We start from the raw sequence: 12,105 nt of genomic DNA, 5'->3' as shown, positions 1-12,105 counted from the left end.
AATATTTATCCTTTTACAGCATGAAAATGAATGTGTTTCCTCACTAACATCCAGATTTTTCACTTTCAAATGCACCAGAGTACATAAAGTGGACCTACTGAACGTCTAAATCTATTCAAACTTAAACGACTTACTCCATGCCTACTAAGATGAAGATGTACTGTGTTCACATTTCCAAAAACAGATTTTATGAAAGACTTAACCAACCCTTTAGTTTTCAGGTTCTTTCATGCATTCTGTCTTCATGAAGGAATTTGAAAAAGATCCTCTATGGGATGAAAACAGTCCATTTGAAAATGTTAAACACATGTTTTAGGAAATGTGGATACGTTTTAGCCAATGTAAAACTGACAACTCTAATACACGTTACAGGCACCTATTCATGTTGACACTTGAAGTTACTTAACTTTAAAAAAAGAGGGCAGTCTTACAATTTTGCAATACAGCGGAAAAGTAAATCTTAACACAAAATTCAGTACTTTCAGCTGCATCCCATGATGACTTGGATCCAATTTTATAGAAGATTACCTTTGTGCTTCCATGTATCTCTCAGTGATACTTAAAATAATGCTGAATAGTAGGAATTGCTGCTGTTGACCAAACTACTGAATGTCTTTTACATGGGGAGTAATGAATGAATAACTGTGGGATGTTTTGAAAAAACTGCTCATTTTTTCCTTTTATTCTATTATCAGTTAGACATTAATTAGTTAGTACTATCGTTGAAATCATTAGATAGAAAGAAAAGGTTGTTTCCATGTACACAGAAAATCAGATTTTGTTAAGAGACCAAGTTGTTCCCTCAAAGATCAACTCGTTGTTACTTCCTACTTGTTACATACTGTTGCTATTTCAAGAATTTGTTCTCATCATATTGTAATGCAGTGGGTGATCCCTTACTATTGTGCCTCAAAAGGAAGAAACAAGCAATAATAAAAGCCCAAAAGGTAGGAGGCAAATTGAAAGGCTCATAGCATAATCACAGTGCTTTAAATCAGAAGACAGGAATTCAAGTCCCAGCTTGGATTGCTATTATTATCTCTTCAGTTTGCTTTTTGTATATGATTTTTTTTTCAACTTTGTCTTTTCTGTGAATTTTCTTTTAGATTTAAGCACCCACACTGTGTGTTTAGTTTTATAAAAACACTATTGTTTGTATTAAACCATAACCTTTCACGTTAACCACCAAAACAAAGTTCCGCCATATCCAACAGGTTTGTCCATCATTTCCTTGCAGCACAAGCAGAGCATTTTCTTGCAATCCATTTAATGGAAGTGAATCCATTTAATATGCTGAGGGACGATTGAACTTTATAGCACCACGATGCATGATGAAAAATGCATGAAAAAGACTAGCCAGTGCAATGCAATTTGAAGCCTTTGGGGTGGAGAACAGGTTGCAGTGACTGGTTGAAGTCAAAGCTAAGCTAAAAGGAAAATGACAGTTAACAGGTTGGGAGAAGCAAATCTTCAAATAAAGTCAAATTATGTGTGTAAAACTGACACAAAAACATTATGTGGTTCACTATTTTACTGTTTCTTGATGTGCTGCTGCAAAGAGGCAATGAAAGTGATTAGTATTTTTTGGAGAACGAGGTTTCAGTCCCCTTGTTCTCCAAAGAGGGGATGCACATCCCTTGACGTTTACATCAGGAAGGCATCTGGTGCAAAAACCTCCCAAATCAAATTTGTGGAACTACCCACTGTGGTGACCCCTTATGAATAAGGAGCAGTGGAAAGTAGCTTTAAGGTATTAGTCCCCTTCCCCCTCATGCATTTTGTTTGTATAACAAAATGGTCTTCATTATACCACTGGCAGCCAAAGCATTGTGTGCAGTGAAGAAAAATTCACAAACACCGAGCCAAGAAAAGACAGAATAGGTTTCTATAGATACTATTTTTCCTCACTAGAGCTTAAACCTATGACCCAGAGCCCCCGGAAAGCCTCTTGAGGTGGTGGGAGAGACGGTGCACTGGCTGCCTGAAATGACAAACAGCAGGCAGGCGGTGGCATGCTTTGCTTGCCAAACACAGCACTCCATGTTCAAATAGTGCTGACAGGAAAAACATAGACACTTTTATCCAGGGTCCCCCACTCTGGAGTGAGATGTTGAGGGGAAAATTTCCTCTTTCCAGAAGATATAGACCTGCTTGTATCCAGTGGTTTCTACTGCTACTGTTGTGGAAAATTCACATAAGTGCATTTTTCTTTCTCTTACTAACACTAAATGGTTATTCAGAAGCTGGTGTATTTAGTGACTTCCATATTAGACAGGGAAAAGAAGCCAAACTCGTTTGTATAAATGAAAAAAATCCATCACGTTCAGTCAGCAAATAAAAACCCTGATAAACCTCCTTATAATTGTGTTTTTCATCTCACTATAGTGATCTCCTTGGTGTAACGTCTGCCCTCTATGCTTCCCACTGAGTTTATTGAACATTCAAGCCATCCATTTTCTTTGATGGTTTTAATTCAGACAAGCATACCAGCTGCTATTCCACTGCCCAATACAATGATTAACTGCATAGTGCTGCATTCATTCATTCAAGCATATCCATCAAAGCACGGATCCCCCTAAGTGGAAACAAGCTTTCCCAGGGTCAGGAAACATCTAACCTGTATAAAAGAATGAGTTGAAATTCCAAGGCAGGCACATTTTGTTTGACTGGTTTCAGAGTCATAGTTGTAATTTCATATTTGAACCCAGAGCTAAGCACTATGGAAACCACTTAAAATAACATGGTGGATACATGAATGCCAGCTGGTCACATTTAGTAGAAGAGGCTTGACCCATTACAAATGACTATGTTTGGTCTTGTCAGGGCAGATTTTGTAACAGTGGGCTGAGAACAAAACAAAAACAAAGACATTATACTTCTTCTTAACTTTAACAATTACACAATACGCATACTGTACAATATGATATGAGATGGCATAATAGTATCATAATTTGTATGAAATGCTTGTTTCACCATAAAGAGTGGGACAGTGATTTTATATTAGGTTTTTATGTTTTTACTATATTTTCATTGTGTCAGCTGTTTAAAATGATTTCAACTTTAGACAGAGAAAGATACAAATTTAAAGCTCTGTCATGAACACCTGCTCCACCGAGTACAATTAAAGTTTTTAGATGCATTAATCCTTGAATAAAAGTTGACCCAAAGTCAAAAAGTGCTTTCACTCAGCCAGATAAACTAAACTTAATTTAGTTTCAGTATAAACGTTTCAGCTCTATGATGAAATATTTCTTACAAAAATGCTTCTTAGGAGTTGCAATTTACTTCTTGCCGTAAGTGATTTTGTACACAGGCTAAGATCTTTGACTCTTTATTAAATTACCAAGTATTTCTCAAGGCAGTTGGTAATCTTTTAAATACTGTGGCTAGGCAAGCCTTAGAAGTACTTTAGCTGTCAATCACTTAAATGAATAGGATTTTGCCGGCAACCAAAAGGACTCCTCCTCCTTTGCTACTCTACAAATATGCTATTAACAGCTGTTCTCAGCAATCGGAGAATAAACAAATATTGTATTCTATGTTACACCTGAAAAAGTCACGATTCATACGAGGCCACCCAGTATGTTCCCGGTGCAAATGTCTTGTTTGTCTACATCGTAATCATAATCCACTGAATGTATAATGCTCCTCTGTCCTCCATCTATGTATAAGTGGTACACTGCATATGTTCCCCATAGGCCGTTGATCCTTATGACCCCAGTCCTCCCTCTAATCTCTTAATCTTTAGCGGAACAGCAGCCTCTGTGATCATTGGCAGGTCTAGTGTGGTGCATACCTTCCTCCAGTGGTGCTCGGGGGGTTATGTGGGAATATCACAGGTAATCCGCATCTCCTACAAATATCTGTTGCTGGATTTTTCTGAAAATATCTGGCTCTCTGCTTATGGGTGGCCTTGGCAAAAAAAACATGGCCTTCTACGGGAAAGAGAAGGCAAACCACTTATCTCGGAGAAGTGATATAAGAGGTGCCCCTGAGATGACCTGTGTGATCGGGAAGCTGAGATGGAGCTTTAGCTGGGTTTGCAGTGTTGACAACTGGTATCAGGCCATCACTGCATAATGAAACAAGCTTATAGGCTATTAAATAATAAGTCAATCAGTGCTACATCATAGTATACAGACTGTGAATCATGTTGTTTCATCACAAATCAAAATCCTGTCTCATATAAAATGTGTTTTATGATGATATAAACTTTTGATTTCCTCTTGCAAATGCTTGAGAATGAAAGTAATACTCGCTGGATCCGATCCTCTGATGTTATTTGCTTCATTCCAGAGAGGTAGGCTGTTTTTGCCTTTCTGGCAAAAACAGGACAACATTGTTGTTTCTAACTTTTTCAGAAACAGCAATGTTGTTTTACCTTTAATAAAACAATATGTTGAAGACCAAAGGCTGGGGTAGCGCTTGAGCTAGATTGATACATGTACTTTCCTTCAGCGCTATTTCATTTTCAAAACCTTACACTACACAGCTTCTTTGTAGTGCCTGGAGAAGTCATTTTTAGCAGTGTTTCCTCTTAATAACCATGAAACCCTATAGTCATGTGGCAAACACATAAAAATGACATGCACAACACTGTAACATTATTCTCACCAGTGGAGCAAAGAAATGTTGACGTTATTTATTACCCCAAAACACAGAATTTTGATTTTAGAGTTCATTTTGAGAGTTTTTGTCCAAATCATTCATTGTGACAGATGGTTACTCTGCACAGCTCTGGCTCTCAATGGGAGATGGTGCCCTCTGATATCTTATGGAGTCATCAGCAGCCGCTTGCCAAGTTTAATACGACTGGGGACCGTAACTCTCCAGGCAACTACTACTAAACATGCCAGACAGGTCTGGCTTCTCCCCTCCGTCAGATCGATATCAAATTGTCTCACAGAGCATCTGCAATCAAGCACAGCAGAATAGAGCACTCAGACACTCCAGTCAAAGGTTACAGACGGTCTGGCCAGCTTTGCCCTCAGCCAAAGTGTGACCGCCTTTTTAAAGAGTTCCTTGACAGTTTAACATCTCCCCCACCACACTTCCCCTCCACCTCCTTCATCACTCTCCCTGCCCTCCCTCCCTCCTCTCTGTTGTTTTCCTTTCTCAGTCATCCTGATTAAACCTGGATATCCCACCAGGAGGTTCTGATTTCCCAACCCTGACTGTTACTGTAGTGAAGTCAGAGCTGCATGCCCTCACACAAGTCGAGTCAAACCTACTGGTTACTGAAGATCAAGAAATGTATGAAGATTAACCATATCTACAAGATATAGGTACTTTAAGCTATGTGATACATAGTCTGCTTCTATGTCACGACTTGTTATGTGCTTCACATAAGCAAAATAATAATCAAACATCACATTTTAGGACTCCTGACTAAAAGGCTCACATGCACAGGATCGGTCACACATAAACTATTCTATGGCAAGCTTTTTGGACTTACATTTCTTGTACCAGCATGTCTTGGCTTCTTTTGTAATTCTTATAAACCTTTGTCATTCATATGCAGGACATATAAAGTTTGTTATGAAGAGATAATGTCAGCACTGGGAATATAAGGGATCAAGATATAAAACTTAAAATAAGCCAAAACTAATAATCATAATACACAATCTTAAGTATTAAATTAAGATTTGAAAGATGCTTACAACAACAAAGAACAACAAAGACTGTCAAATTCCCCATGATGGCAAAACAATCACTGGAGGCTAATTATTTACTTACTTAGCTAAACACAGTTATACTCTTGTCATTAGCATGGAAATAAAATTAAACAGGGAAAAATGGGGGGAAGGATTTCAGAATTAGTGAAGTTCATTGGAGTCATTTCACATGAGCCCCAAATTACATCGCCCTGAGTGACTGCTCCTGAATGAATGGAGCCTTTTTTTATGATCACAAGAAAAACTTCTCCCGAGGGGCAAGGAATTTCAGAAGGGTTTCTCCTTTTAAGCATACGGGGTACGCTTTAAAGGTAAAGGGTAATACTGCACTTCCTATCCTGGATAATACTGGTTGAACTAAATAAAATGCTTCTATTCATTCAAAAGATGTACTTTTTGAAAGGAATGTCTTTAAGCCCAGTAAGAATGAGCATCTAGGTTGTGTGAGCAATCATTCAAAAGTTTGAACTTTTAAGAATGAACTAGAATGCATCGAAACTCACCGTTTTGCTCCTTTACGCTTGGTAGGGGAAATTTGCTGACATGACTTGATTCAGCTTCCAAGCCATATTGTTGGAGAAGCGATGCAAGAAGGAATATTAATGGAAGGATCATTTGGATGAGTGGTAGCCGGCGATCACAAAGCGCTGTAGACGGGACGGTTTGTATCACCACACACATGCGTCGTTTACAGGGCACCAGTGCTGTTTCGGACACATTTGGAGAGGATAAGCGCAGAGTAAAATCCACTTAATTTTAAGCATCAGTCCTTCGGAGGAAAGTTCGGGAACAAAATTTTAACTTGAGAAGTTAGAACGACTCCTCTGCGGAGGTTCCGAACCTGCCGCTGCTGCGCAGAGCAAATGCGCACCTGTTGGTTCAATGGGAAGTTGAGCAAAGTTTAGTTTTATGTTGCTATAATCCCGGTATTAGTTATAAAAAACACCCTTATGCACGCATATAATCTACGCGACGAGAACATTAGAAAGACACAGTCGCATTTTGGGGAAAGCGCGCGTCCACGGTGCGTTCTTCACTCCGTCTGATAAATCCCTGCAGATCTTTACGCATTACAGCAAAGGCTCACACACAGAGACAGCGAGAGAGTGAAGCAACTTGATACAGCCTGTACTTTGAAACCATTCGCAACACCGAGACGTTTTCTGTTTTCTGGCGCGGTCTAGAGTCATAACTTGGAGCCTGAGATAAAATATCGCTGCGCGCCCGGGGTTGGCTTTTTGGAGACTGGCAACTGACGCACAACAGGTGCTATACATAAAGTACAACTTCTCAGCGGAGGAAACTCCCAGGATGTTAACTATTCAGTTGCTGCCTGGTTTAACGAGGTGTTTCACTCCCTTACGGGTCCGTTTTATGTTTTGTTTTTGTTTTGTTTGTTTGATGGTTGCGCACTTTTCAAATAATTTCTAGCCAAAAGTTTCAGCCTCCCGAGATCACACAGTCTGTTGTTAAGGATAAGGTTTACATAAGCGGTAATACTTTTGGAAATATATCTTTAAAACTACAGAATAACTTAAAACACTATAACACCAGATTAAACGATATATTGTAAATATAAAGATATAAGAGTAGAGATACAAAAATGTGAAGGAGACATTTTAGGCTATTTCTGGATTTTTTTTAAGGGACACATTTCACTTTCTGCTGTGTGTACACCAGTTGTACCCACTGTCTTACTAGTCCTTTATCTGTTTCTCTGCTTATTTTACTGGACTACAACACCATGGCCCGATTGCATTTTTATCCCATTAAATCATGATCCATCCAATGTATAATATATACAGTGCAGTTCACAGTATATATTCACATCAGGAGTCCCATGATTCAGACTAAAACCTTCCATATAACATTCCTAAGTAACATTGTTTAACCACTGAGTAATTGTTTAAAACCTTGATTCACTGAATGAAAGATAAATGCGCCCCAAAAGAAAACTTTTTAACATGCAGTTTTGTGCTCCCCTGGAATGTTTCTGTGGAAGGAAATGTTTAAGGTTCTCAATTTGTCATATCAAAGCAGAGACACCGCTTGAAACAATACTCCCTCCTGTTCCCAATTTCCTTTCTCCCCAGCACAATGTTGTACCTCATCAACTGTGTTTTATGTGGTTCCTCCCATCCTATTGTTGGCAAAATGCAACAGTGTATCCCCCGCTGTATGGTAAGTCTGCTGCAGCACAGACACAACAATCAAAGGGGAGCTGGAGACATATTGAACCCATTGAGCCAGACGCATGATGCAATGCTGCAGCAATTTACCCCCAGCCTCACATAGCTTAGAAACTACCAACTTAAAGAGAATATAGAGCAACCATCTCTCCAGCATCAAGGTAAGAAGGGAAGCTTTTGTGGTTTTAATCCAAGTTAATGGCTCAGGAAAGAAGGCGTGGGACATTGATGCAGTCATTTCATACTTGTGTTGCCCCTGTGGAGAGGGGCATATAGAGGTCTTCATGTGCCTGTTGGAAGGGCCAAGGCCCTTTGTGTAAAGGAGGGTATCACATTCCAGCCCTGCGAGCGCCTGCAGCAGATGTCAGCACTTCACATCGTGGAATCCCTCTCTCTTTCACAAAAACACACACACTCATTCACCCCATGAGGTTTTGTCTGTAAAAGCTGGGTATTTTGTCTTGTTGTCCACATTTGATTGCCGCTTCCATGGTGGTCTTGTGAAACGCAAAGTCTTTGATACAAAGAAATATAATAAACAGAGGAAATTAGAAACAAGTTAGGCTATTTGGGTCACGCCAAACATGCAGAGACAAGCCAGCTAGGAGAGCTCTGTGTCCACTGAGCAGAGTGCAAGTGGAAATGTATACAATGGAGAATTCACACTCATCGTATACTGCTTAAATCCCCTTAGACTTGCTTGCTGTTATGAGATGCATTCTGTCAAGCAAACAAATGCCCTCAAACATCAGTCACCATTAGAAAACACATCTGTCATAGGTTTTTTTTTTTGTTTTTTTGTTTTTTTTTAAAAACACCTTTGTGGTGAAGAGAAACACAAGTGAATGAAAATGTTAAATTACTTAATTTATACTGTAAAACCAGTTGTTGCAGCAGCATGAACTTTATCTGTGTAGTCCAGTAAATCATTTTATTTACTCACCCATACATAACAAACATATATCTATCTCTGTACCTGATCAGCTGTTATATCATCATATTCATCCTCTAAAAGGCATACTGACCTTCAGCACGCAGTCAAACTTTTATATCAGAGACATTCTGGTGTTTTATGGACATTAAGGTCTCATGTTGATAAGTGAAAAGTTTCAATAATTGCCCCTGGCTGTACTTGGCTTTGAGACCAGAGCCCCCTGGTGGTGCCCCTCAGAGCTACAGGCAATGTTTGCCCCTTGAAATTCCTAAAGATACTGCAAGGGGTGTGGAATTTGTTTATTTTTATTCCACCAGGGGAAGCATATTTTATCTGATGATTCAAGATATTTCCAGGTTAAAACGAATCAGATGTGCTTATCATGTTCAGGTGTTCAGGGACACAATGCTGCTTCTTCTAAAGCGTGCTGTAGTAGAAATAAATATATGCTTAAGTGGTAAACTGATCATCAGTAATATTGTACATACAGTATATTCATTCATTCAAAAAGTATTGAAGTGCATGACTTCAGTTTGGCTTCAGTTGTGCATAAATTACACAAAATCAAATACACTGCTGTCCAATATAATCGCTTAGCTGAGTTCACTCCACAGCAAAACCTGAATATAATTCAGTTTAAATCCAATTATAAGTTTAATAATGCTGTCTGACTACATTTGTTATTGCTGCTTGATGCCCTGAAAATGAGAAAGAATGAATGTCTGCAGTGTGGTAGTGCAGCTGGGATGAACACCTGGCTGGATATCTACGAGATTTTTACTTTGAGAACACATACATTGAAAACCTAAAAAAAAATAATCTTGCTGTTAATCTTGCTGGAATCAACTAAAACAGAATAGCTAAAAAAATTAAAAATTAAAAATCTTGATTCACTGTAACCGTTTAGTTATGTTAGACATTTCAGTTTGGAAAGAGCTTTTTGTCCTTCAGGATTTCCCCTCTTACACAATCCTTATTCAGGAAAGTGATCCAAACATATTTGAAAGGAACTCTCCTTCTTAACAGATTTCTGGCTCGATGCCTCCATCATAATTTTGGATACTGTAGCACTTCCTAAACATCTGCTGACAAGGAAGACTCAGTTTCCATGATAGCATTCTGCTTATTTAATGATCCAAGGATCTCATATTACACTGCCAAAGTTCATCAATACATTACTGAACTGGAATCCAGGACAGTGTAATGATGAATTTTCTCTCCTTATCTATTGTTTTACTGACGTATGAGCATGCTGCTTGAATGTAAAATAGATACTGACAAGATCATATATGTGTACAGGCCAGACATGCAGAGAGAAAAGACTTTAATCAATAAACCAGGAACTGGAAGTTGGAAGATACTAATCCTCGTATGTGTCAGTGTACTACCTTTTGAATGTACTAATGAACATGTTGCAGACCTTCATATAGTTTGAAATATATTTTACTTGTACATAGTAAAATAGGAAAATGTCTGTAGCTGTAATTTTGACAGCAGTCACCTTAATAGAAAGATCACGTTCTTCAGAAACTGATGTATTGTATTTTGCAATAAATATTGTTTTATCTCCATCCTTCATGATTTACATGAAGTTTTTATTCATTTTCACTGCTCTTATCTCAGCTCCTATGACATGTACCCGTTCGTCTTCCAAAAAATTTACATCATCATTGAATTAAAGTGCTGTCAGCAAAGCTACTCTGGGTTTAGTTAAAGAATGATCCATCCTTCTGAGATGAAAACAAACATGTTACTAAGCAGCACACAGTAAATAAATAAACAAATAAAGCTGCTTAGTAGTAACACTTCTTTGTCTCTTGATCTGTCAAAAACTCCTTTTTGATGTGACAACACATATAACTCTTCAGGGCTGCAGTGGTAGCAGAAATGTGGTTTTCATGCCAGGTTGTATTATACCACAGTAGATTGTTTCAATCCAGCCTGACATATTTCTGGAATGGCATAGGATTGTCCATCACACTCGTGGCTCATAGCCAGCTGGCTAGCGAACATTTTTCTAAACAACACAGAAGAATCCTTGTGCTTGAATGGCTGCCTCTTTATTGTAACACCAGAGCTTTGCCCTGTGACATAAATCATTAATCTCTATGCATATGGTACTGATTAATTTGTGTATGCAAATGGAATGCCTTGTCAATCAAGATCATACCACGGGGATCATCTTTGGGGAGACCGCACAAGTTGTTTGACACAATGATGCATGAGATATGGCTCAAAACTGTGGGGAAAATCAGCTCAGTGGATTTTTCTTTTTTTCTATTTAAAGAACAACAACAACAAAAAAAAAAAAAAAATCAAACTTACTGTTACCTTCCCTCTTAATGTATGTGGGTTTTTTCTTAGAAAAACATTCAAATCTGTGCAGACATGAAAGGTAAATAGGAAGCGCTCTTTATCATCCACCAGATTATCAGTTATTTTGTGACCTATTCAATTCAGTTCAATTCAATTTTATTTACATAGCGCCAAATCACAACCACCTCAAGGGACTTTATATTGTAAGGTAGGCCCTACAATAATACTTACAAAGAGAACCTAACAATCATTTGACCCCCTATGAGCAAGCACTCTGGCGACAGTGGGAAGAAAAAAACTCCCTTTTAACAGGAAGAAACCTCTGGCAAAAACCTATTTTTAAAGACAGATTTCTTTGCAATAGTCAACAACAACTTTACATGAACCATTTCAATAAATAAAAATTAAACGTGGAAACTATGGCTCAACTATTCATTGTTTTAATCCTTAACATTTAATAACACCCTGCCATTATACTGTCAGTGTTCAGTTTTTTCTGCTTTTCATTAAATTCTTTAAAAAAATAAAATCCTTAAAGTGACTGGCAGGTACAGTAACCCGCCTAAACATACTTTACAGTACTTGTGTTTGGAATGAAAATTCTTAGATTTTAGATGTTGAGGATATTATAGTCACGCTAAGCATTTTTCTTTCACAGACATATACAAAAGGCCGTACCATCAGACATTTTTAGATTAATATTTATTTACAACCAGCGGAAAGCTCAACAAAAAACATGTAAAAAGTCTTATATATGATCCATAAAATGACTTTACGTACAATAGCTTTTTGACTGAATTTAAAAATTAATGGTGACTCTGTCACAGTCAATGGTTATGATTTAAGATCTGCATTCATTAATATACCCATTCTCCGTTTCATTTATTTTTTCAGGTGTTCAATCTGGATATAAACAGCAATTACTCCACAGCAAAAGGAAAAAGACATTTCATCCTGCCATAAATCTTAAATGTGTTTTAACAAACAAGCT

General features: G+C 38.0%; 1 protein-coding gene across 1 annotated transcript in view; it reads right to left on the bottom strand.

The window, feature by feature from the left end:
* The window catches only part of pdgfc (platelet derived growth factor c), a 48,158-nt gene extending 41,248 nt beyond the window's left edge, over positions 1-6,910 (bottom strand). Inside the window, exon 1 of the mRNA XM_086259963.1 lies at positions 6,179-6,910. Coding sequence (XP_086116089.1) covers positions 6,179-6,356 — 178 coding nt within the window. The 5' untranslated portion in view covers positions 6,357-6,910. The remainder of the gene's footprint in view (positions 1-6,178) is intronic.
* Positions 6,911-12,105: the final 5,195 nt, after the last annotated feature.

This window comes from Aulonocara sp. 'chitande type north' Nkhata Bay, linkage group LG2 (genome assembly GCF_057382095.1).
Source record: "Aulonocara sp. 'chitande type north' Nkhata Bay isolate Kocher_YH1m ecotype deep benthic linkage group LG2, A_spYH_male_GT1.1, whole genome shotgun sequence".
Taxonomy (NCBI): domain Eukaryota; kingdom Metazoa; phylum Chordata; class Actinopteri; order Cichliformes; family Cichlidae; genus Aulonocara; species Aulonocara sp. 'chitande type north' Nkhata Bay.
This window is presented reverse-complemented; position numbering and strand designations above follow the sequence as displayed.